The sequence below is a fragment of the Mastomys coucha genome, unplaced genomic scaffold (assembly GCF_008632895.1).
Source record: "Mastomys coucha isolate ucsf_1 unplaced genomic scaffold, UCSF_Mcou_1 pScaffold1, whole genome shotgun sequence".
NCBI lineage: Eukaryota > Metazoa > Chordata > Mammalia > Rodentia > Muridae > Mastomys > Mastomys coucha.
This window is the reverse complement of record NW_022196891.1, coordinates 63262787-63290205: the sequence shown is the minus strand read 5'-3', so window position 1 is coordinate 63290205 and position 27419 is coordinate 63262787. Positions and strand designations below refer to the sequence as shown.

The 27419-nt window shown below is 41.0% G+C and overlaps 1 protein-coding gene across 5 annotated transcripts in view; it reads left to right on the top strand.

The window, feature by feature from the left end:
• Pou2f1 (POU class 2 homeobox 1) overlaps nucleotides 1-27227 on the top strand; it is a 149184-nt gene extending 121957 nt beyond the window's left edge. For 4 of the 5 annotated variants that reach the window (XM_031388175.1, XM_031388204.1, XM_031388195.1 and 1 more), the window contains 4 exons: nucleotides 326-431; nucleotides 11768-12110; nucleotides 15274-15362; nucleotides 16262-27227. In XM_031388175.1, coding sequence (XP_031244035.1) covers nucleotides 326-431; nucleotides 11768-12110; nucleotides 15274-15362; nucleotides 16262-16572 — 849 coding nt within the window. In that variant the 3' untranslated portion in view covers nucleotides 16573-27227. The remainder of the gene's footprint in view (nucleotides 1-325; nucleotides 432-11767; nucleotides 12111-15273; nucleotides 15363-16261) is intronic. The other variant, XR_004123324.1, reaches the window with a different exon arrangement.
• The last annotated feature ends 192 nt before the right edge of the window (nucleotides 27228-27419 follow it).

Genomic DNA, 27419 nt, shown 5'->3' with positions numbered 1-27419 from the left:
GAAGGATGGATGGATGGATGGATGGATGGATGGATGGATGGATGGATGGATGGATGGATGGATGGATGCAACCCTGTTTCTAAAAATCAGTAGATAGATAGATGGATAGATGAATGGACAGATGGATGGGTGGGTTCTCCCACAAAATCAAAAGTAAAAACAATATAAGCCCTAATGCTATCAGATTGTTCTCTTTTTTACGTGATATTGATGTTTAGGTGTTGTTCTAGCTGATTTAGAGTCTGTCTGATTAAACATTATTCTAGCTTATGAATTATTCAAGTTCTGATTATGCCACATGCATTTTTTCTTGTCTCACCTCTAGGTGGCAACCACTCCAAGCCTTGTGACAAGCAGTACAGCAACTACCCTCACAGTCAACCCTGTCCTCCCCTTAACCAGTGCTGCCGTGACTAATCTCTCTCTCACAGGTGAGCAACAATCAGCTTACAGGCTAGTAAGCACAATGCCAGTCAGGTTTCTGTGAAGACCTGCTAGGTCATGAGGGTACTACTGCCTAAGATATGAGTTGGCTGTGGGGTGCTTGTTTTGGTTTGTTTATTTGTTTACTGTATGACTATGGCTCTAGGGAGATTGCTCTGTGAACATAAAGACTAGAGTTGACATACAAAGTACACATTTATACCCAAATTGGCTTAGTAGCCCATCCATAAGCACAGTGCTAGGGAAGCAGGGAAGGGGGTTCCCCGGAACAAACTGGTAGCCAGGCTAGCCAGATTAGTATGTTCCAGAGTCAGTAAGAGACCCTGCCTTGATAAACAGGGGACAAACAAGGAGGATACTCATATCAATTTCAGGCCTCCACATGTACCTTACTACATACATGCAAACATATATGCTCCAACTCAATCACTAATTCGCTCGCTCGCTCTGTGTGTGTGTGTGTTTGTGTGTGTGTGTGTGTGTGTGTGTGTGTCTGTGTGCGTGTGTACACCTGACCTTGAGCTGGGCAAGGTAGTATAAGACTGATTCCTGGCTAACCTCCTGAGTGGACCACTCACTATGCAGATCAGCCTGGCTTTGAACTCAGATCCCATCTGCTTCTACCTCCTGCGTGCTAGGATTAGAGGTGTGTACCACAACACCCAAACCCAGCTTTAAAAAAAAAAGTGTAAAATGTTTAAATCTTCTATTACTCTATCTCCTACACTGTTTCCAAACTTTTAAAACACATCCTTGAGTCTGGTGAGATGGCTCGATGCTTAAGAGCTCTGGGTGCTCTTCTAGAGGTCCTAAGTTCAATTCCCAGCAACCACATGGTGGCTCACAGCCATCTATAAGGGGATCTGACGCCCTCTTCTGCCCTGCAGATGTATATGCAGCAGAGCACTCATTCATTAAATAAAAGTTTTTTCAAAAAAACCTCTATTCACATGACTTTTTTTCTTCACAAAACTTCAATAGTGATGGCTTTTTACATTCAGAGAAACATACAGATTTGTCAGTTATATTGAGTATTTTTATGCTACACCATTGCCACCCCACCCAACATATAGGACCAATACATGGGCAAGCTCCACCCATGTCATTGTAAATATTACCATTGTAGTGCTTAGTTATTAGTCTGATAGGCAGCTCTTGGTGTGATATTGATAAGCTACTCCACCTTATATATCAATTCCTCTTGGAAATGTTTTTTAACTTCTTCAGGAAGTTAAGGTTGTCATTTATACATATTATAAATCTATGTTTATAAAGCTGTCTTTCCCAATAGCTTTTGTAGGTGTAAAGAGCTAAATACTATATTCTTTCTGATACTCAGGTTATTGCCTGATACACTCATTATAAAATTAATAAATAAGAGCCAGACATGGCACACACCCTTAATCCCAGCACTTGGGAGGCTGATCTTAACAGCACTTTGTGACCTCTCGACTCTTATGCCTCATACAGTACTTCCTCCCATAAAGTGGTATGCACACAGTTTATAGTAACTTGAAAGAATTTTGTAAATTATAACCTCCAGCAGCACCTCTTCCCAGGCTACTTGTGCCTGCTATAGGAGCCTTAAATTCCAGGGTATAAACTTTTTTGGGGTCAGGTGAGATGGTTCATTCAATAAAATGCATACCACACAAATGTGAGAACCGGAGTTTATTTCCCAGAATTCAGAACTCAGGTGTAGAGGCAGTAGCACACTCCTGTAATCTGGGCCAGCAATGGAAAATCAGGGAAAAGAGGATCCCTTGAGTTTAAGCTAAGCTAGACAGATTGGTGAGCTCCAGGCCCAGTGAGACTTTGTCTTAGAAACAAGGTAATGATTGAGGAAGATACCCAGCATCAACCTCTGGTCTCCAAGCATGTATGTTTGTACCCACATATGTACATGAACACATACATACACTTTTTAGTGTATAGCATTCAACACTTCTGCTTATTAGGCTGTAATCAATCCACATTAGGTTGAACACCAATAATATAAAGTTCCTGTCTTCTGACTACCAGTCATCCAAAAATTTAAAGCTGAACTTTATTTTCTCAGTAAATTATAAATCATTGAATCAGACCTAAGGATACCCATGTTTTACAGAAAAATCTCTAGTGGTAAGTAGCAAAAGCCAGACTTGTTGGCACAGACCTAGGCCCCACTGCTCAGTTAGTAAAGATGGGACTTTGCTCTTTTTTGTGTCACTATTCCTGGGGCGACATGAGCAAGCATCTACTTACCCCAGATAGTGAGCCAGGGACAGACCAATATAAGGATACCACCAAAGTCCAACTTGGTGAGCATTGAGTTTCACTGGAGTTTCTTTTAGGAGTATGGGTGGTAATAGGTAACTATAGGAACAGAAATGACTCAAAGACAGCTGCATCACCAGAAGCCCACCCCAGCATGGGTGACAGCTCATAAAAGATGGAAACCTGCACTGCAATAGACAGCCTGTAGAGAAGTTGACAAGTGGCAGAGTATCCTTACCACACAGCTCAGTTGATCTGTGCCTCTTTGGGCAGCCCATCTTGACAGTGAGTGCTCTTTACAGACAGCTTAGCTTCACTGAGTACCTCTCGGCATATTGTTACTTACAGGTTATATATGACTGCTGAGGGAAGGTCCTAATGTTTCTGCTCAGTTTCAGGGACTTCTGGAATTCTTTGACTTGTTTACTTCCTGAGTTTAAAGAACATCTCCATCAGATGGAATATTTAAACTCCTTTTAGAATATCCTGTGTCTTAATGAGCTTCGCTACAAAATGCAAGCTTATCTCAGAGGAAATTGCTGTACAGTACACTCAAAAGATTGTGTTTGATACTGAAACTGGAATCTTAGTCTGTTACTCAGATTTCTTTCTTTTCTTTGAGCTCAGCTCAAAGGTCTTGTAGAGGGACTGGCAGACCCACTGCCAGGTAGTATATAAACAGTCCTATAACCACTCCTTTCTCTGCTCTCCTACTCCTGCCTTGGCATATGGCAACTCTGAGTTTGGACTTTTCTTGGGGCTCCAACAAAGGAATTAATTCTCCTTTGCTGGCTATGCTATCATTGGTTTTTCTATTACTCTATTTTGTCTTCTTTCCCATCTCTGCAAATCCATTTAAATCGCATACCCAATGTCTGCCCCTGGAAGTGTATTATTTTTGTGTGTCTTTTCTGCCATTTGGAATGGGGTTTCAGAAACAAGGAAATATGTTTTCTCAGTCTACTATCTTATAATAAAGCACTTATAATTGGCATGTTTTTCTTTGTTTTCTCATGCTTGGCACCTGAAAGGTCCTGGCAAACATTTCTAGAGGGGCTAGAAATGCACTCCTTCAGGAAAACACAGTGCTCTTAAATGCCTTGGAGCCACGCTCAACCAGAGTGTTCTGGTTCTTCACTTTGCTAAAATGTTTCATAATGATGAAAATGTATTTCTCAGAAAGACAATAGCAATTTGAGTTAGTTATCTAACAATGGAACTCAAGATAGATACAGGTAGGAAAAATGGACAAAAAAGAGAAATAGTTCAGCAATATTAAGACACAATACTCTACTTTTGAACTATGTCAATAATATTGTCAAAGATACACAAGCGTTGAACACTATCAACCAACTTGACCTGACTTGGAAAACAATCTCTTCAACTATACCTGGGACATCCATCCTTACTGGTTCAGTAAATTAAAGGTTAAAATCATATAGTGTATTTGCATTATTTTAACTCATTTTTATTTTATGTGCTTTGCTGTTTTGCCTTCATATATGTCTCTGTGAGGGACTTGGATCCCTTGGAACTGAAGTCAGAGACAGTTGTGAGCTGCTGTGTGGGTGCTGGAAATTGAACCCAAGTCCTCTAGAAGAGTAGCCAGTGCTTTCAACCACTAAGCCATCTCTCTAGTCTATTGTTTGTCTTGTTTTGTTTTGTTTTGTTTTTAAAGATAGGGTCTTACTATATAACCCTGATGACTTGGATTCACTATGAAGATCGTACTAGTCTTAAACTTAACAGAAATCTGCCTACCTCTGCCTCATGAGTGTTTACAGAAATCAACAACAGAAAAAAACTTGAATCCTTCCAGTGAATTTAAAAGATCAAAGTCATACAAAAATATGTCTTTTAGAAATCAACAACAGATATTTGGGGATCCTCAAATATTTGGAAATTAAATCAGAAGTTTATGCTAAAGAAGAAACCAAGAAATTAAGAAAATTTTTAAAATTAAAGAAACAATGAAAATAAAGCATCTCAGAAGACAGTAGTTATGGCACACAGTGTGACCCCAGCAGGGAGGGCAGAGGCCATCATGACAGCTTCTGTGCAGTGATAGAGATCGGTCCAGCAGCCCACAGCTCACATTTAAAGTTCTGAGAGTGTAGGAAGTGGGAGATTGCAATAGTGAGAGGAGACTGGCTGCAAGGCTAGCCTAGGCACATAGGAAGGAAGGAAGGATCATAATCATATTTTTTAAAATAAGGATTATAGCCGGGAGGTGGGGGCAGGGGGAGTAATAAAATGAAGAAGGTAGTAGAGAAACAGGACAAGAGAAAATTGACAAATTTATCTGCAACCAAGAAAAAAGAGGCACATATTACCAAAACCAGTAACTAAACAGGACCAGAGTGGAGCAGTATTATGTCTATACCTTTAATCCCTGCACTCAAGAGCAGAGACTGGTGGATCTCTAAATTCTAGGCCAGCCTGTTCTGCATAGTGAGTTCCAGTACACTCAAGGTTACACAGGACCTACCTTGGTAGGTAGGTAGGCAGGCAGGCAGGTAGGTAGATGATGGATGGATGGACGGATAGTCGGACAGACGGATCGATATTGAAATATAATTAGTTTTGTTTCTCTTTTTAGTTTTGAAGTGGGCCTACCCTTGGCATCCCCAATAGCTGGAATTAAAGGCATCTGTTTAGCTGAGAGCTCACCTTTTTCTGTGTACAATTTTACAGTGCTCAGTTCAGTAAGTTTTGGTACAGTTACAGTATGTGGAACTACAACTCTCTAATTAATTACTGGTGCTCCGCTCATGCAGGCATTCCTCTTGTACTCGCTTGGGTTGCTTACTTTTAACATTTTAGAAATGGATTCATACAAATGGCCCTTTCAGTATGTCAGGCTTCTTTCATATATGAGTACTTTTCTTTCATAGCTGAATGGGATTCCATTCTGTGGCTGCACAGCACTGGTTTGCATAGCATTGGTGTAGTAGCATAGGTTTGCTGCTACTGTGAATTTCATATTCAAGTTTGTGTGTGAGCATATATTTTCAGTTCTTTGGGGTTTATACTTAGAACTGCTGGAGTACTAGAAACAACTTCACTCTAAACAAAAATAGTGTAGAGTAAAATGGACAATAGCTTAGAAACTAACAGATTGTCAAAACTGATTAAAAAATAGAAAATCTAAATAGACTAAAAGCAGTTGAGCAATTATTAATTAAAAGCTTCACAAATAAAAGCCCAGGCCCTAGAGGTTTTAATAGTGTTCTGGGGAGAAAAAAAAAGTGTTCTGTGGGATTTGTTGTTGGTTTTTTGTTTTATTTAATGAGATATTTTCTAAAAATACAAAATTTCTAAAAATATAAAATTTTTTTGAACAAGACAAGCAGTGTTCTGATACAAAAGCTAGATAAATACATTGGAAAAAAATAGCAGGCTCATAGCCCTCATGAAAAATATATATTTGGAACTCTCAGCTAAGTCAGAGCAAGTCAGGCTGAGAGTTGTTGACCACTTGCCTAGCATGTATAAGTCAAAACTGACAACATATATAAAAAATTATTCATTTTGACTGGAGGATTTACCCCAAGAATATACAGTAGATTTAATATCTGAACACCAATTAGCATATTATGCAATAAAAATAGAAATTGAGACAAGACCTGAGTAGTTGGATAAAATATATTTGACAAACCAAATCCATTTGTGATAAAAAGCTGTGACCTGAAGCAGAAGGTGTTGCTTCCACAGATCAAGAGCAACTACTCAAAACCTGCAGCAATTAGCAGCAAGCTTAAGGCCAGACCAGCCCCTTCTCCTAGCTGATTGGGGGCCGTGTGTATGCTGGTGTACATGCATGCGGAGGCCGGAAACCAGCTCTCAGATGTTCCTCAGGGACAGCTAATTCCTTGTTTTTTGAGGCAAGGTCTCTCATTGGGACCTGGTACTCACTAATGTGTATACACCAGCTCGCCAGCAAGTCCAGCACCAGAATGAGAAGCCCACACCACCATACCTGCCTTTTTTGTGCTTTCTGGGGATGAGACTTGGGGGTTCATGTTTGTATGGCAAATACTGTCTTCCCGCCAACCTGAAATTAAATTCTAAAAGGCATCTTATATTCCAGCATTCTTAAAATGACACGTGTCTGTCTCTAGTTTAGTTTATTTCTGATTCAACAGTCATAATTCCAACACATAAACTGATAGCTCATTCTAAAATAAATATGAAAGGGATGTATTTAAAAATCTGAAAAGGACTTGAAAAGAATGAACTTAGAGGATATATATATACATGTATGTATATATATATATATATATATATAGCCAAGTTTCAAAGCAGATTATAAAGGTACAAGTAATATAGGCAAGATTAAACTCTTCATAAAATAGATTACATGAAACAAAGCTGTCGGGTGGGGGGGGTTGATTTGTTCCCTATTAATTTTTGACAAACAGCAGAGACAATTTAGTAGGAAAAAAGAGTCCCTAACAAATGCTGGAACAGTTGGCTCTCAAAATTCACAAAGACCATTTTAGGTTCTTGTGTCAAGCAAAAAACTAACTAAAATGGGTCAGATACCTGAATTTATTCATAGAACTTCTAGAAAATAGGAGACAGTCTCCATGTCTTTGTACTGCAAAGGGTTCAACACCCAATGTATAAGCTTTAGGGAGGGGGGGGAGGGAAGGAGGGGAAAGACAGAGAGAGAAAGACAGGGAAAAGTAGAGGGGAGGGAGGGGGAGAGAGAAGAAAGAAAAGAAGAGAAGAGAAAAGAGACCAGGGCTGGAGAGACAGCAGTGAAAGCACTCGTTGCTCTTGCAGAGAGTCTGAGTTGGTTCCAGCAGCTGTGGTGGGTGCTCCCAGCCACCTGTGACTTTACCTCTAGGGAGTCCCATGTCCTCAGGCCCTCTGGAAAGCATATGAGCACACACACTTTTTATTTATTTATTTATTTGAAAGATGATAAATTGGATTTTATCAAAAATGAAGTCTTGTGCTATAGAAGACATCTTGGGAAAATGGAAACAAAAGACAAGGACTAGAGTATGTGTCTTTTAAAAAGAAGTTACCACTTGGGAGGTCGAGGCCAGCCTGGTCTACAGAGTGAATTCCAGGACAGCCAGGGCAACACAGAGAAACCCTGTCTCAAAAAAAAAAAAGTTACATGTGGAACATACTAGAAACTCTCAAAGCTCAATAGTAAAAATACAGCCCAGAACATTTAAATAGATACTCTACTAAAGAAGGTACACAAGTGAAAAACTACATAGAGAAAGATGCTCAGCAGTATTGCTTGTTAGGAAAATTCAAAACGTACTTCATAGGATGTGTGCAGCCTAAGATGGATGAGGAGTGAGGGCCATAGAACTGCTGTTCCTGCTGTATGGTAATGGGGTGTAAGGGATGCGGTTGTTGTGGAGAACACTTCAGCATGGTCTTTGTAAGTTAAAAACATTAATATATCGTCCAGTGAAGCAATTTCCTTGAGAAAAATGAAAACAGTTACCCCTTAACTCTTACATGTGTGCATATATTTATAACAGTCCCAGTCTGTAAACAAGCCAAAGCTCACGTAGCATATGTGCACCATTGAGTGACCTGGGAGAGCAAAGTGCTGGCTCGTGTGGCAGTGTGGCAGGCACAGCCAAGATGCATAAAGTTACATGTTTTACAGTCCCTTATATGTGAAATGGCCAGGGAAAAAAGCAATCATTGGAGACAGGGTAGGCTTGGTAAGTGACTGCAGACCTGAGGGATCTTCCCTTGGTGGTGCAAGTGCTCTAGTCTGATAGTGTGATACGGAAAGAGCTTTGAAAGTTGATTTAAAAAAGTTATTAACTTTACAATTAAATCATACTTCAGTAGATTAGAAAGGGTGGGAAACAAGAGGAAGTGCTAGGTACCCTACATGGTCTTGAATCTAACATTTCAGTCTACTGTGGGGTGGGTTGGTAGCATCCTTTAAAGGATGCTGAGGCTCTGAAAGCTTGCGCTCCCATACAGTGCTCAGGTGAATACATTGCCAAGGATTCAGATTGTAAAGGAGGTATATGGATTGGAACATAACTCCATGGCTAGGAGGATATACTTAAAGATCATGCTGGTGTTTTATATCATAGTGGTTGCATAAACAGAAAACAAAAACAACTAAGTAGTTTTTTTAACTCATCCCTTTCTAGCCTATATTAAACCCACTGATTTGGCTGGGATTTTCTTAGTAAGCATACAAGAGTTAATAAGTTGCTGGTTTATTTAATTTATGCAGTGAGGAGGAAAGTATAATAATCAATTTAAGCTTTTTTACTACAAGATTTGAGGTTTTGTAAAAATGGACAGTTTCAGTTTCAGAATTTAATATTACAGGTAAAGTTAGGTTTCATGAAATGAAAATTTTGTCAAGAGATTGAAAGATTGCCTGTAGAAGAGAAATAAGAAAGCACATTTATCTTCCTATAGACCAAGGGCTAGATCTTAGGAAAGGATGCAGCTGGGAAGTGCTTAGGAGTCTCCAGTCAGAGTCCCCACAGCAGCAGGGACAGGGTTGCAGGCCTTGGGGCTGGTGCCTTTACAACTGAGGAGACACTCAAGGGGGAGGTTTAGAATAGCCACACTGGTGTAAGTTTATTTAGCTAGAGGCAGCTGTAGTATAGAGAAAGCATCTTAGTTTTGTTTTTGAGAAGGACAAAGGGGAGATGAATTGTTTTTTATAATATTTCTTAATTAGCAACAAAAAGAAGGTAAGCAAGTTTACCTCATTCAGAGACCACAAGCCACTTAGATACCATTGTAAAGGGTTAGGAAGCGGGTGATGCTTGTTTCTGATAGCCTTAGCTCCTCCCTCCCAGTGGCTTAGGAGGAAAACTGGGCAGCAGAAAAGAAACTGGGAGTTGTGCCCCTCTCTCTTTGGAGGCTGTTGGTCATCAGCCCTGGAGGATAAAGGTGGCAGAGGCTACAAGCAGAGTTTGGATAGCTGTGAGTGTGGTGGAAGAGCTTCGGAAAACCACTGCAGCTAGACTTTATAACAATAAACTACTTTATTGTATCAGGGGTAGAGTATAAAAGGGCTTTTTAGGGGTACAGGTGGAAAGGGCTGATTGGTTATAATACAACACCTAATTTTCATGCTGACAGGAAGCCAGAGCAGGACTTATGTGCTGAGTTATTCAGCTTTACAGAGAACTCTATTCAAGGTCATTTTTCAGACAGTGCCAGCCACCTGTGTTCAGGCACACTGACCTCACAGGCAGAGACAGGGAAGCCCGGCTGAGAAAGGGAGTCCTCTGTTTAGAAAGCCATCCGGTCGTGGGGCACTGCAACCTTCATGGCAGGCTTCTGTGTTAGTGCAGCAGAGGGACTTAAATGTGCTGAGGCTCTTAAAGCGGAAGCATCTTCCTTCTGTACCACAAAGTGTTTCTTACACAGGAGTTTTCTGTTTCACTCTCAAGTTTGAGATATTTCTTTTGCTTGAGCTGTTTATATAATACATTCAAACTCTTACGTGCCTCATAGCGTTGCTGTATGGAAATTTTAAAGGGTTGGGTTGAATATGTTTGTCCTTTTTGAGTTCTCACTAGTGAGAATACCACATGAGTTTTGTTTTCTCTTTATGTGTGGTTAATTATATCCTAGGACATGCTGAACTTCACTAGGTTCTGGCTACCTCTGTTTTGTTTTGGTGGGGTTTTTTATTGTTTTTATTTTTGGTTTTGTTTTGTAATGTAGCATTGTCTTAATTAGGGTTTCTATTGCTGTTATATAACACCATAACCAAAACAACTTAGGGAGGAAACAATTTATTTCAGCTTTCAGTCCATCACTGAGGGAGGTTAAGGCAGGAACTCGAGATGGAGACTGCTGCAGAGACCATGAGGAGCACTGCTTACTAGCTTGTTTCTCATGGCTTTCTCAGCCTGCTTTTATACCATCCAGAACCACCTGCCCAGGGGTGGCCACACCCTCAGTGAGTGAGTGGGGCCTTCCTACATCAAGCGTTAATTAAGAAAATGTTCCACAGACTTATTAACCCACAGCTCCATCAAGTAGGGACATTTTCTTAATTGAGGTTCCCTCTTCCAAATGACTATTAACTTGTATCAATTTGACTAAAAAAAGTAGAGGAGGAAGAGGAAAAGAAAAACGGGACAAGCATTTACTGACAACTGGAATTAGAGGGCCTGCTCTATATGGTTTACTTTAGTAGATAGCTTATGGGTCGTGATGGGCACATTCTTTCAAGATACTCTCGCCTCTAGACTCTAGCTCACCACACATTTTAAATCTATAGTATGCACTATGGCATCCACTGCACACATGTGGCTTTTGAATATTTGAAACATGGCTATTTCAGATTTAGGTGTGCTGTTATAATGGGTGTACCGAAAATCTACTAAGGAATGATAAGAAATACTAAAGTGATTTTGGTTTTGTTGTTTTTGTTCATTTTTTTTGTTTTAGGCAGGGTCTCACTTTGTAGATCTGACTGGCTTCCAACTCTCTATATACACCAGGCTGGCCTCAAACTCATAGAGATCTATTTCTGCCTCTCAAGGACAGGATTAAAGGTGTGTACCACCATGCCTGACTTGAATAGCTTTTTTAAAGATTTATTTGTTTGAAGGTTTTCTTGTTTTTGTTTTTTAATGTATATGAGTGTTTTTCTTACATGTATATCTGTGTACCACTTGTGTGTCTGATTGAGGCCAGAAAAAGGCATCAGATCCTCTAGAACTAGAGTAACAATGGTTGTGAGCTTCCCTCTGCAAGAGCATCCAGTGCTCGGAACCACTGAGCCATCTCTCTAGCCCCTCATTTGCTCTTTTTTTTTTAAATAGAAAATTGAGACTGGTAGCAGGGACAGGGACAACACACTGTTATTTCTTTCAGAGTTGTGTAGTTACTCTTGTCTCACAGTATAGCTTTGGCTATAAATTTTTTATCATCAATTTCTGTTAAAATGCTAAGCTAGTTTACCAAAAAAGAACAAATTAAGGATTAATGGGTAGTAGGCTAACCATTCCCTTGATTCTAGATACTGATGGAAGTGATTGGTTTTCCAAACCCATTTACGGGAGGCCATTTTCTAACTCGGTTCTCTTTTCAGGCACTACAGACTCCACGTCCAACAACACGGCCACCGTGATTTCCACAGCACCACCTGCTCCCTCAGCAGTCACATCCCCTTCCTTGAGTCCCTCTCCTGCCTCAGCCTCCACCTCTGAGGCCTCTAGTGCCAGTGAGACCAGCACAACACAGACCACCTCCACGCCTCTAACCTCCCCTCTCGGAGCCAGCCAGGTGATGGTGACAGCGTCCGGCTTACAGACAGCAGCTGCCGCTGCTCTCCAAGGAGCTGCGCAGTTGCCAGCAAATGCCAGTCTTGCTGCTATGGCTGCTGCTGCTGGACTCAGCCCAGGCCTCATGGCACCCTCACAGTTTGCTGCTGGGTAAGGAGCCTTCCCATTCCATTTGCAAACAAAACAGAACTAGGACGCATCCCTGCATCTCCCAGGGAAGATTTTTCATTACTATCATAGGGAAAAGTCTATCTGAGATGGGTTTGTACTTAAGTTTCTAAGTAGCCACACTAGCATTTCCACACAATGACACAGAACTAAATCACTGAGTAACTCAGTGAGAGAGCCAGGGAGAAAGCTTAGAATTCTTCAGTATTAAGCTTTCTTCATTCAAGTATAGCTTATCTACTTTCTAATTCTCAAAAATGGGTAAAACTTGGAATAAGGTGATACCTGATTTTATGTATTTTTCAGTTTTTCTCTGATAATTTCATGCATGTATACAATGTGTTTTGATCATATTCATCCCTCACTCCTTCCAAAGTGCCCTGAACTCACCCACACATACGACTTCATGTGGTTTATTTTTTTTTCTTCAAGTAGCCTGTGTGCATGTGAGTGTAGAGCTGTCCACTGGGACATGAGTAACCTACCATAAGCCCTCACCAGCCAATAGCTCATCAGGGAGGGTTGAGGCTCAGAGCCCTTGCCCCGATCTTGTTCAGAGAACCTGCTCTGCAGTCACAGAGTACAAATCCCACGAGTCTAGAAGACTGCAATTCACAAAACTCCTCCCAGCCTCCGACTCTTACATCTCTTCTACTGAGGAACATTTTCCTAATGTTCCTAAGTCTTGATGTTAGGGAAATAGGGTTGATCATGATGTCCTATTTAGGGCTGCATACATCTGTGGGTATTAACATAAATACTGAGAAGGCAGTTCACCATAACTGTTTAACAAAACAGTAGTGAGGTAGCCCCTACCTCACCTCTTGGCCCATGAGCTCCCCATTCATGAGCTTTTGACTACATTTCCAGTACCAGGCATGAACCTCCTGCTAAGGATAGGCCTCAGATCAAATCAAATCAGAAACCAGTTATTTACCACTAGAACAGTCATACCATTATTCCACCAATGACACATCTTGCCTATTTGGTCAGTATTGTAACATACAGAGTCTAGAATTGTGTAAGACTATTGATACTTTTTCTCTCCCGGGTGCCTGTATAGCACCTTCTGGCACTGTGAAAGTTAGCCCACAGGGAGGAGGCTTCCTGGTCAGTTCCAGATTGATTTTTCTATGTCCTGTAGCTGAAGTACATGTGTCATCAATAATAGGATATTACCATCTAGTTATAATGACACCCAAGAGCAGTGGCAATAGCCTGTAATGGGGTTGGATTGTTTGTTTGTTTTTCTGTCTTATTTTGTTTTTATTTCTAGGGGGTTAGCCTCTAGAGCTTTCCAAGCCAATAACTTGTTTTAAATGTAACGTTTATTCTCCTGATGTGATTGTCATCTCCAATCTGCTTCTGTCTGCTAACCTAGGCCTATTCCTTGAAGCTTCCAGCCTCCACACAATCTAATCTAGGCCTAGAATGTGTTCAGCCTCTGAGACTTAACTGCTGAATGAGCTCACTCTTTCTAGTTCTTTCTGAGCTCTGTTGACTGGTTTAACTCAGCTGTTCTGGCTCAAACTTCTCTCCACGCTGACTGATTCAATGTGGCTTCTCCAGCCTCTGGCTTTTGCTCTGCTTGGCCCCAAATTAACCTTAGGAATCTGTTCTAATCTTGTAGTTCCTTGTTCTCCGGCTGGTTTTGCCTTTACTTGTATCTAGCTTGTTCTCCTCCTCTGCAACCTGTCTCTGTACAAGTGTTCCAGTAAAATTGCCTCCTACCTCTCTTTTTCTTCTACCCCCATTCTGTACTGCTCTCTAAAGTAGCTTCCCTTTCCTCTCTTCTCGTCAGAGTTGGCCATAGTCTGTTCTGTCAGATCTTTCTCTGATTCGTCGTTTTTTCTGCCACTCATTTAGACATCACTTTTGAACATAGGTGCTTCCTTCTACAAACTTACTTTACCCTCGTTGTTTGGGATTAAAGGTGTGTTCTAAGGGCTGAGGCACACCACAACTAGAGAAAGGTTTTTTTTCAGTTATTAACATAATTTGGGGGTTCAGAGTGTGATCAAATACCCTGCAGCAAATTGGAGAGATGTATCCCGTGTGCAGCACTAAGGTTTTTATCTAACAGTCTATATCTTCTAAGATCAATATTGTCTGCCCATCTAGAGCACCTCTGTTCAAACTCCCATTTCTTATTTTTTATTATGGTTTTTAATTAGCTTATACATAGAATGTTTCCATAAGGCTTTTTCATGCATTATTAGCTTCCATCCCTCACTGCTATCTCTGCTTAAACCTTTAAATATCCCTGGTATTCCCTCCTCTTGTCATCCCAATACATTCTACTATGTCCCTACCCCATTAAGACATCTTATTCTCCTCTCAAGGACCCTTCCATGTTTTCTGATGAAAGTACAGATAGTCACTGGGCGGCGGTGGCGCACGCCTTTAATCCTAGCACTTGGGAAGCAGAGGCAGGCGGATTTCTGAGTTTGAGGACAGCCAGGCCTATACAGAGAAACCCTGTCTCAAAAATAAAAAAGAAAGAAAGGAAGGAAGAAAGTACAGATACTCCAAGTTAGCATAGAAAGACTCAAAGCTAGGAGTCGTGTGTGAAGGAGACTTTGTAGGAGCTTTGTAACTGTGGGCCCAGGCTAGTCACTCAGTGTCATGTTTTCCACTTCTATCCTTGTATCTGCAGACCTCATACTTCACAGCTGACTAAAATCCCATTGTGTGTTTGTCTCATCCACCCATCAGTCGATGCTAATTTTGTTTTTCCTAGCTATTGTGAATAGAGCAGCAGTGAACGTTGTGTGGTGATTTTAGATCTTTACTGTCAAATATAAGGATTATCCTTTCAAGTTTTTTTCTCTTAGGAAAAAAAAATGAAGTAATTCAAAGATAAGTCAGAATGACTTAAGTTTCCTATTTTATGCAGAACATAATCTTGTTTGTACAAGAAAGCATTAGAAAGCAGTAATTGGGAAGCACTAACTGAACCATTTAAGATTATACAGAAAATGACAAGGACCCTATACATTTCCCAAGATGAACCATATAAGATTATACAGAAAATGACAAGGACCCTATACATTTCCCAAGATGAGGCTTTCTGTTTTGTCAGTTTGAGTATGTGTCAGATTGATGTCTGTCTACCAGTAGAGTGACTCCTCTTTTGCACTTACAGAGGTGCCTTACTTAGTCTCAATCCGGGGACTCTGGGTGGTGCTCTCAGCCCAGCCCTGATGAGCAACAGTACACTGGCAACGATTCAAGGTCAGTAACATGTTTGTCTTGATTGATGCACCTGAGGGTCCTGGGGGAGGTGGGGAGCTAGTGGAAGCCACCTGCTTTGCTAAAGATAAAGATGAGGGGAGAGGTAGATGCCTGATTTAGGCTGTTCTTGAGGATCAAGAAGATATTCCTGTAAAAAAGTTTTGTAGAAGCACACACAGACTAGTGTGTGAGAACAACAAACACACTGGTATATTGTGAGAGATCTAAGCTTTCTTACAGGAATAGAGTTGGAGGTAGGTTGGTTTCCCTCCTGACGCTAACCTATCTCAAGGCAAGCTTCTTCAAGTACAACTGCCCAGTTCCATCCCCACTGAGACTCAAGTGTTCTGCCTCTAGAAGTAAGAAATAATTTTTTAAAAATCATGCCCTTTTCTTTATTTAGTGATGTGCTAGTGTTCTCTTGACTAAAGGCTTCTCAAAGATAGCTTTCATCTTATATGAAATTTATTCTCCAATTTGTCAAATAATGGCAATTGATAAAAGCTAAATATATTTTTAATACTTCAGTCACTAACAAGCAGTCTTCTTGAATGGAAGTAGTTTTAAGTCATTGGATTTACAAATACTTATAAGTAAATATCAAAAACTTGACACTTAAAAAATAGAAATATGACTGACTGGTCTGCAGCTCTTATGTCTCCTCCCTATTGATTTGTCCTACTCGCACTCATTAAATTGACTTTCAACTCTTTAGATGCATCAGACTTATAAATAAATGAAGGAACTGATGTTGGTAGAGCATCATAGTGGAGGGAAAGTCAGTAAAGAGGCACACTCTGCTACTGAGTAGAAGTTAGCTGATGTGTTGTCAGCAGTGTTATCTGGCTTCTCCACGTTGAAGTTTAATGTTCTTCCTGTTCTGGGCTCTTTGTCTATAGCTCTTGCTTCTAGTGGCTCTCTTCCAATAACGTCTCTGGATGCAACTGGGAACCTGGTATTTGCCAATGCAGGAGGAGCCCCAAACATCGTGACTGCCCCTCTGTTCCTGAACCCTCAGAACCTCTCTCTGCTCACCAGCAACCCAGTAAGCTTGGTTTCTGCCGCTGCAGCCTCCACAGGGAACTCTGCACCTACAGCCAGCCTTCATGCCTCCTCCACCTCAACTGAGTCCATCCAGAACTCTCTGTTCACAGTCGCCTCTGCCAGTGGGGCTGCTTCCACCACCACAGCTGCCTCCAAGGCACAATGAGCTGGGCGCAGAGCTGGGCTGCCACAGGCTTTCCTCAATGCAGGGTGATAGGCTGGTATCAGCTGCTTAAGAAAATGACAGCTGTCATTGGCTTCCTCCCACCATGTTGTGAGGAGGAGGAAGACATGGAGAGAAGAAAAAAAAATTACACATACCAGAAAAAAAGAAGAATGGAGACAGGACAGCATTTGCCTAATTTTATAATAAAGCAGTATCTTTCCGGGATTGCTTCATGGATTGGAGAACTTTCTAACCAAATGTTTTAAAGAAAAAAAAAAAAAAAACAGAAACAGAAAATCAAAAACAGACAGACAAAAATAAGTGAAAGGACTACTTAGCATTTCCAGCAGTCCTGATGACAAGCTAAGGTGGGTCACCAGTTCCAGGAGAGGGAGGGCTTCTTTTTCTTTTTTGTTGTTTTGTTGTTGTTGTTGTTTTCTTTTTTTTTTTTCTTTTTTATTTTAAATCATTTTTATAGGTCTGTTGTACAGGCCATTAAGTCATAACAAGGTGTTTATAATCGTATCAATTGTGTTGGGGGTTCCTTTCTTAACTGGTACAATTTAGGCAGGCCTGTATTACTGTATCTCTGATATTGTTTATTTGTTTATACATATATATATATATATTGAACATGTTTATCTCTTGCTCCTGGATCCTGTTTCAGTGAGCTCCCACACTGTGGGGAGGGAGGGTTGGGATAAAAGGAGACTTACGTTCTTAACTTTTGGGAATGTTGTCGCTGGTTTCCTTATCCTTGATGACTCTTACAGAGGTGCTAGAAAATGATTTTCTTTTGCCACTTATGCAAGAGGCTTGGTGCAGAAGCTGAAGGCAGTGTGTACAAGCACTCCTGCCTCATGCACGCCCTCCCCATCAGGCGGTGCCTTTGGAGCACTTGTGTGTAGGAAGGAATTCCTGCTGAACCGTGGCTCTCTCACTCACCCGAATCATTGAGCAGCCTGAGGCCCAGACCCTGTGGTGCAACAGTGAGCTTCCTTCTACTTCCCAGGGAACAGCTGTGCCTGTTGCAGGGCAGGGTGTGGTTCCGAAGAGCAAAGACTACTGCAGACACCTGACTTGGTGGCTCTCTTGATTTCTTATCTCTTAAAAAAAATGCTCCTACTGTTAGTGTGTGTTTGTTTGCTTGTTTGTTTTTTTCATTTTATGAAAATTTTTCATCTAAACTTCCTTTTATTTACTTGGTCAGAATCAAATTGACATACTGAAATTGGGCAACAATTCTCTCCCTTGTTTTCTAAAGCAATTCTGTTGGACTGTTTTCTACTAATTAGGTGTCCCAGAGTGGTCAATATGAAGAGCCTGAGTTTGCCACCGTTTCCTCTAGAGAGTCACAGACTTCCTGTCCACTGAGTGGGTCACAAGTTTCTCCAAGCCTGAGATTTTCCTCAGTTCTCTGATTGACAGAGGCCCTTTCCTGGCTGGGCAAGGGATCTGTACAACTTCAGAATTATGCTGAACAGGAACTTCTCAGCCTCAAGTGTCTCTTGGTTTGTTAGGCCCCTGCTAGGTAGATCTGATGACGACATGAATCTCCTATTTGATGTAAAAAAGTGATTTGCTCCTGTAATTGCTTTCAGGGTGTTTCTAGACTACATAAATGAGCCCATTGAAAAGGAAGAGCTTGTGAAAATGGATGAAGATGGATGAGGGTAATTTAGAGACTAAATTTCCCCATTTGCCAATGTCCTCTTATTATACTGTCTGTACGAGCGTTTTCACAATGACTCTGGGTCCCTGCAGTGGAGCTCTAAGTTGCCCTTACTGGAGTCAAAGGTTCCCGTGTGGTGTCTGAGGGCACTTGCTTCAGTTCCTGGTGGTCTGCACTTTGAACTGGGAGTGACTCTTATACTTTGCTTATGCCACAGGAAACTCGGATTCTGTGCATTGGTTTCTCTGCAGAGAAAGATCCAGAGAGGCAGTAGCAGACACAAATGTGTTCCTTTGCTGTTTTTCATTTGGGAGACAGTCATATTAATATTAAAGGTCGGAAACACTTGGTCCCTTTAATTTTTTTTTTTTTTTTTTTTTTTAAGTTCCTTTTGGTTACTTCCCAGAGTATTTAATTTCGCCCCTGAATAATTTCTTTTACCCTTAATTTTTCCTAAAATCCCTCCAAAAATCAGTGAACTGCAAGCAGGGAAACTCATTGATGCTCATCCACCTATTTTGTATGGTGTGGGTGTTTTGTTTGTTTTGTTTTGTTTTGTTTTTTTAAACTAAGCTTGAACCAAAGTCAATTTTTAGCGAGCTGCTGTACTGATGGACTAGATATAATGTGCAGTTCAAACACATTGAGGAGATAGATGCTACTGACAATTCTTACTCATTTTTCTTGATTAATTTTATGTGAAAGTTGCTGCTTGTTTTTAATCTTTTATGTTGGTAAATTGTAATACCCTCTGGGCAGACATTACCTTGATTTTAGCTAGTTTGTTTAAGTCAGTGTGTAAATAGGATGGCGTGTCAGTTACTACTTCTCCCCTCCCCACCAGCCTTTTCTCTCTTGGTAATTTAATGTTTTGTCTTGACTTAACACTCTAACCTTGGTCTGTGCATGTGGTTTTAGGCCTGTCAATACTGTTTCTGCCCCTAGCAGAGTGTCCCTCCCTTGGGAGTGAAGAGGTTAGGAGGAAAAATTCAGGGAGAGAAATGCTGATTACCTACCAGACAGATTAGAAGTTATAGCGTTAATTTCCAGAATTGCTACCACAGGAAGTGGAGAGTCCCAGGGCTCTGGCCCAGGGATGAAGGAGGACAGAGCAGGACCGTTCCATCCTACGTGCTTAAAAGGATCTTTTTCCCAAATAAGAGTCCGCTACAGACTTTGATTTTAAAAATGATACTAAGTTTTAGGTTTTCGTCAGTCCTCCTGTGTAGTCTCTATAGGGTTGAGAAAGGATTGCTGCCTTTTATGTAGTTCAGTTTTGAGGATAGACTTTAAAACCAGCATAAATACTGTATTGAGAAGAAAAGGATCTTTAGATAAAGATAACTTTAATTTTTTCCTCCCCTTTTTCATGTGTTTAAAATTAAATTGTAAAATGAAAGGTACTTTATACATATGTAGACATGAAACACTACTAAAGCTTTCTGGTGGGTGTTCAGGCTAAAATACCTTCCGCCACGATCTCTAAATGTTCTGTTCACCCTACTATACACAAACCCTTTGCTAGTTTTTACTTGATAACATCTTTTTTTTTTTTTAATCTCAAATGCTTTTTGAACTGACAACTGTCTTCTAAGGTAAAGTACTCAGACTTAAAACATTCAGCTGCCTTGTATGAGAGAGTACAGAAACTAAAGGGCTCACTGGACTACAAGACACTTATAGTTGAGTTTCTGCATTTCTTGAATAAACAGCAGATAGGTTGTTACAACCTGTTATTTCATTCTTGTTTTCTACCCCTTGATATTTATGTTTGCTTTATTTCATCCCTAAATTTAGTTAACAGATAGTAAGCCAAAGACTAACTTTAAATACGTTTTTGAGGATTCTATATTTGCCTGTGATAATGGCCCTCCCTGGAGAGTAGTGAATGTAATTGTTTAATCCTGTTTAAGCAATGCAGTTTGGCATAAACTTTATTTATTTCCTGTGTAAATTTAAATGACAACAGAAAAATCTATAAGGCTTCTCACGAGCAGTCTTTCTGTCCTAGGAATAGTGACGTGCTCTGTTTCCTTGAATGTCTCTGAAGCCCTATAGGCAGCTCCGTAAAATGAGGAAACATGATTCCTAGCCATTTACTTCCTTTTATCTGTTGTCAGAAAAGTCAGCACCATCCTGTTTATGGAACTTGTTACTCCAAAATGGAACCAAAGGAATCCGGCTTTTATCTTGTGTAGGACCAGCCTATTTATATTTCATAAGCTTTATTAGAAAATTTTTAAAGGGATAACAATTAAAAGGTTTTAGGTGTGATCATCTTGCCAATATGTTCTATATCATCATTCATTTGTTTTAGGGAAAAAGCACAATTATACCTCTCTAATATTATTGTGTCTATTATCTATTCTTCAATTATTAGAAAGATACGGAAAATAATCTCTTCACTATCCAGAAGCACAGGTTTTTGCTTGACAATATTTCAGTTCAGCTCAGTCATTAACATTTAACTTGCTGGAAATGCCAGGTACATTTGTAAATATAGGGATATTATGTAAGGAAAAGTTCTTCTTACGCCATGTCATCCTCACAAATCTTTCTTGACCAAGAGAATAAGGTCGTTGACCTAGGAAGGCAAAGAGACATCTATTTTCTGTTCTTCCCAAGAGGGGAGAAATACTGCCCTAGTGTGCGGAAGACACTCTCCACTGGTGGCCTGGGCTGACCTGGCCCTGCGAAATGCAGACCAGTCTATAACCTGAGGACCTGTAAGACAGAAGGAAGAGCTTCAGCAGCTTGGCAAGAGAGCTTGAACAGAGACCTTAAACTGACCTCTGAAGCTGATGGACATAAAGTGTAGTTATTCCTCAGACTCTATTAGAACTGTAAACATTTAAGACTTCAGTTCTAATGCAAGGAAAATACTTAAAAGACCTGAAACCCATAATTATACAAGCGGGCAGAAATTGATGTAATAATTTATTTGTAACTGTCCCGAGTTCTCTTTCATTTGTGGGTATGAACAGTATTTACCATGTCATATTGTTCATATAAAAAGATCCATGACTATTTTGAAATCATTTTCAGATTCTTGTAAAAACAAGACTTTCCTAATATTTTTGATTTTGAGGAAGAAAAGTAATTCTTCCTTGCCATTCCTCTGAGAATAAGACACTGTTCCACAGGTTTGTACACACAAGCATAAGGCAGACATAAGTCCCTTGATTATGAAAGGTTGGTGGAATGCTCTTAGCCACCTCCTCCTTCTCTTCATCTGTGGAGAGTAAGTGTAAAGTTTTCCCAGGGTGGGCAGGGGCCTCTTGTCAGCAGTCGACCAGTCCGTACTCATGTCTGATAGCATTTGTGAACTAGGGTTTCTTCCCGCCATCATTCTATTCATGAACCAGTAAGCCAGTTCCTTAGTTTGACTCTTCTGCTTTTGGCCTCTGCTGGAAGCAGTAAGCTTGAGTATATCACGTGTCGGTTCAGTGATCTGGATCTCTGCTTCTTCCTTTCCCTTTTTCCTTTGAATGGTGATACCTTAATCTGTGAGAATAATGCTCGTGGGTAACAGCTTCTGGCACCTTCATAAAATACCTCAGCGTAGCATAGCGTTGTTACAGAACTGCTTTTAGACTGAAAAACCAAATAAGTATAAGAAAAATCTTTATAAATAGTGGAAATAATTCTAGCTGTAGTATTTAGTTGAACTAATGTTCATTATGATTGATAAACATGATTGATGCTGTATGTATTTGGGATCCTGTTTATAGAGTTAGGAGGGTTGGGTTGGGAGAAAGGAGAAATTGATTATGTTAGGAGGAAAATGTTGCTTGTGTGTATTTGTTTTTCTTTATATCTGTCTTGCCAAAGGAAACTTGGTATTCCCTATGAGTGGGTTGGGGGTTTGAGGCCTCTCTGTGATCTATGTGCAGCGCAGTATGCAGAACCATGCAGGTGGTATATGGGGTATCCAGCAGGTTCAGGATGCCCAGGGGCAGGTTTCAACCCTTCCTGTCTGTGGCTATCATGTTCTTGCCCCAAGACCTGCCAGGCTCTCCTGATGATCCATTACCTCTGTACATAGCTAAAACTTTGGCAAAGGAAGAGTATGCACATGTCTAGGTGTGCAGGTGAAAAGAGGCAGATATGGACGTGTACCCGAGGAATGGAGAGGTGAGTGATATATGTTGATGTAGGAAAATTAACGTGAAATGAGTCATCTTTTGTCATGTTAGTGATTGCTGTGCTAGTCATAGCCCAACATTTGTAAAACTATTTCCTTTTCTTATACCAAGGATAATTTTATCTAGACCAAAACACAAACAAAAGAAAACCAAGCCAAGAAGTTGAAAGCTAACACAAGTCACAAGCTAACCCCACCCTATACTAAGGTATAAGGTGGGGCATTTAAGGACTGGGTGATGAGATGGAAGAAGAGTTGTCCTTTCTAACAGGAAATGTGAATGAGAAATTTTGTTGGTTTAGGAAAAACTTAAAAAACTTTTCTGCCCTTGTTCTGGGACAGACTTTCTTGGCTCCCTGAGTTCTGATGTAAACTATATCTCAAGAACTAATTTGTTTAGCATGTCCCATCTCACAAAACTTGAGTGGGATTTGACTTTGATACCAAAGACACTGCTATACCATTGCTTCTCCTTAAGCTTTCCAGATACTCACAGACCACAGAGCAGATGCTGAGGTTGGAAAGCTTCGTCTCTGTTCTTCCCATTGGCCTCACCCCTTCCTCACTTTTGGAAGATATCTTTTTGGTTACTCTGGCTTTGGGAAGAGATCGATTTTGTTCCTCCCAGCTGCTCTGTTAAGATTGGTAGAAATGCTCGGCATAGCATTGATACTCTTGCTGAGAAAGAAACTTGGGAGTGCAAAAAAATAGTAGTAGAACTTTTATTTAACCTTTATCTAGTTCATACAAATAAAACTAGCCCATCCAAGCTGTTAAAGTAACAGTCAGGGTTTAGTTATGAAGAGCAGACTACAGCCGAATGATGTTTTCTTCCTCCCCTGTGGAGCTGTTTTGCTCCACAGTATTTTAGGATATGGCTGCTGGGAGGTTAAGTTCATTGTGTAGGCACACAATGATAAACACAGACAGGGAGAGAGGGAAGACCAACAACCGTGATCAGGTTGCTAAACTTCATGAAAGCTTTACTCATTATCATTCTGACTTTATGTAAAGTAGTTTTAGTGCTGTGTGGTTCTTTTTCAAAGCGTTAGGTAGGTTTGTATGGTATAGGGATATTAAAGATAAGAGCACTGAAACAAATGCTGTGGGAAACAGTGTGTGCATCATGAACACCATTTCAGCTATGAAAGTGACGCTCCCAGGTTCAGGGAGGGAAACAGTTTACGATCCTTCTGCATCCCTGAGTCTGCCTACACTGCACAGGCTCTACCACCCTTGCCACGTTCTGGTTCAAATCCAGAACACTGTCAGAAAGTTAAGAAAGCAAAACTAATGTACTGGAGGAGGGAAGCGCTGAGGTCTGCTGCAGTTTCCCATGTTCTCTTTATTGCTCATCACTGCAACAGCCACAACCTCACAAAAGCAACTTGAAGCTTCTTTCCTAAATGGGCAGTGCTATTGATCTCTATCACTACATCCCAAGGTCTGCAGGCAGCTGGTGACAGTGCAGTTCCAACAGGGCAGCATCTGCATGGGAGCGCCTTATGTGATCTTGTTAGAGAAAAGTGGACAGAGCCCCAGAGAGTGTCTCAGGGTTCTAAGAATTACAGGAGGAAACAAAATGCATGTTCCCACACTGGTGTGACAGTGTCTCTAAGGAGCACTGTGATAGGCTGGCTAGGGGAGATGTGTCTTGGGTTCCATTCCCACACGAGTCTGCAGAAGGCACATGTCTTATAAGAGTGACATGAACTAAGTGCTAGCCTGGTTAGGTTTAAAGTCGCAGACAGAGTGGAAGTCGGGGTAGTGTGTTCGACAAGACTCTGACCATATTACAGCATTGACTTTCTACAATATAAATGGCAAATGGTGAGAGGAAGACTTCCTCCCACTCCTTACCTCTGCCTCCATGGGCTCACAGAGGGAAGAGTCCTGTCCCTAGGGTGGCCCTCAGCCGTCGCTCTCCTCTGTGCTAGTGAAGGCTAGGTGAGTAAGAGTGGGCTTTTCAACCCACCACCTGCCCAGGAGCTGTTGTATACCTCATTTCTAACTCTAAGTAGCTTGCTTTAACTTCCTCTCAACCCTACAGAGTTGCCAAGTCTGCCCTCCGTCTTCTCAGCAAGGTTAAACTCTGGCCTATAGCATCATAAGACCTGTGGCCTGGGGTGGGACTGCCCCTCCCCCACCCCGCCCCAAAGCCTCCAAATGTCTCTACTTCTAAGCTACTACAAACTGAGGGCAAATTGCAATCTCCTGTTTGTTTTTGTTGCTAGGGATCTTCACATGTCTCTTACCATGTTTCCCCCACCACCTTGCCTTCAAGGACTGCCAGCTCTCCTCTCCCCATCTGCCCCGTATTTCTAACTGCTGGATATATATATATATATATATATATATACACACACACACACACACATCAGCTTCTGCCCTTGCTTTTTCCAAGTGGAGTCAAGGCTGACCTTTCCCCTCTGAAGCCTTGGGGTTCTGCTCATTGCCAGGACTTGGTAGAAAGGACACAAAGGTTCGTTTAAGCTGACCTAAGCTACACTTTTCACTTGTTTCCTGTGTGACATGACCAAAAAAAATTCCAAATATTTAAGTTTATTATTAATATAATAATAATTATTATTTGACAATCTTATATCCGACGGGCTTTCTGGAAGCTGCTTCTCCAGCCCTTTCAACGTTTTCTTTGAATGTAGTTCTTAACTTGCAATTCCCACCCCCAAAGTTGGGGGGAAAAATGCTTAGCCAGGTCAGGTCATAATTCTGCTGCTATAAGCCAGGGGAGGGTGGTTTCTTTGTTTTGTTTTGTTTTGTTTTTCCATTTCCAGCCAAAACCAAAGATTTCTTAATGATTGTATAAACTCAAAACAAACAAAAAAACCAAAGAAAAGGGAAGTCTTCGGCCTCAATCCAGTCTGTGGCGTCCTGGCACTTGGAGGCATGCCAAAGGGTAGGTGGGGACACCTGGCCAGCTCAGAAGGGCGAGCAAGTCTTTTCTAAGTTGAGGGATTCATTCAGATGCATGCTCAGGAGTTTTGGCCCTTGCTCGCTTGTGAGCATAGCATGCATGAAAAAAAATTGGAACATCAGAATTTTCAAAACAAAAGCCAAAGTCCCATCAGCACCATAACTCATGTAACAGCGGCCAGGGTCACCACTAGAGCTTAGCACAGGGCCTTAGAGCTGGGAGCTGCTACAGGGTGGCCAGGGACTCCACAGAGTGGGGACGCTGAAGACGCTGGCACAGGATTGGCTACTCTGCTGGGTGCTTTCACCTTTGGGGCGGAGTCTCAACCCAAGGGCCCTTCTGAGTTCTGAGCCTTCTATCTCTTTCTGTTACTGCAACTGCTTCGAAGTGGCTGTCCTGTCTGTGAGGAAACATGCAGAACAATTGTCAAACTTTTCCTTATCTTGTTTCTAGTTTTGTTTCCTTTTGCAGCACCACTGTGCAACTATGCATTGTATTTCATAACCTTTGTGCTAGGTAGATGCCTGTGACTTTTTAACTTGGGGGCGGGTGGGTCGGGGGTTGCAAATGAAGGAAATTTTTACATGGATCTTTTTAATCTCAGTTGATTGGGGGAGGGGGGTTTTTGGTTCTAGGGTCATACAAGCTCTATCCCAAAGCAAAATCCAAATGTTAATAATACTAGCCTGATGCAGATACCAAAGACAATTTCCTGCAGAACCTTAGACTTGTGTATTAAGTACGATTACCCAGCACTTGCATTAGTCTGACCTCAGTAATTCCAAAGCTTAGATGTATATTTTGGTATATTTCCAGGATATTAAAAAAAATGTCGTTTAACTTCTTGTTTGTTTCAGTGTAATGCTCTTAAAGTCATCGCATGAAATAACTGCGCTGTCCTATTCTTGGTAGTTTGAAATAATAGTATTTTTGTATGTTTTGGGTGTGTCTATGTATTAACATAACAGTTTTCACTGCCTAGGTGTTCATAATAAAAATGAAAGGTCCTGAGTGTACATACTGTTCAGTAACAATCTCCACCAGTGTCCACGCGTGTGGAGTCACTGACAATTGCCCAGCTGGGGTCTGGTTTTAAAGAGACGGTGATTGTGTTTTTCTAAAGATGTTTGCTTCTGTCTTTAAGTATCTTAACTTCCCCACTTGTTTTTTCCTACTTTTTTTTATTAATATTGATTCAGGGGTGTTTTTCCACTGTTGTCAAGGGAGGAACACAAGGGAACTGGCACCTTGGCCTCCCAAAATATGTTATTTTATGTATTTTAAAATGTGAGTTTTGAGTTCTTCTTTGTGGAAACTTACAATATGATGTACGTGATTCTTTCCAGAATTGCCCAGCCGCTTTAATGAGGCAGCGGCAATTCCTGGGTAGTTTATTGGGTGTCCTCTTACATTTCTCCTTAGGATGACTTTGCAGTCTGGGTGGCTATTGTATAGCCTCACTGCCCCAGAGCATCTATCTGTAGCCATTTCTCCTTCAATGGGAATATTTTATTATAAGATTCAGCTGATAACTCGAGCACCGGCCCTAGTTATCTGTGCCCCTGGGAAATGTGTTTTTCTTGGTTTGGAAAATCTGAAACCCAAACACTTCTACTTCCTGGGATTAGCTGATAGCTGATAGCTCCTGAGGCCTGGGGAAGTGGAGACTGTGAGCGAGAGGTGCTGTCTCTTTAAAAGTGCCCTTTATGTGATTCCCCTCCGGGGACTGCCAGAGGGGCTAGGGCTTGGGAGAGATTGTGTGGGTGCCAGTCAATCAGAATGAAATGGTGGGTTTTATGTAGATGCATTTGTCTGCTGTAATTTTTTATATATATTAAACTTACTGTAACTGTACAGTTCCAATTTCTGTTGTACAACATTAAACCATTTTCCAAGTGTTTTCACATTGTCTGTGTCTCTGTGAGCTTACTGCCTTGGTGTTCCGGTGCTTTACACAAGCACGGATATTTACACAAGCCCTCCAAAACAGTTCTCCCCACAATCCTCCTATGAATCTTGGGGTCTAAGCACCTTAGTCTTATACCTCTCCTGGCTTCCTTAGTGAGCTGTGGCTGCTGTGTTTCCCTTCTCTAGAC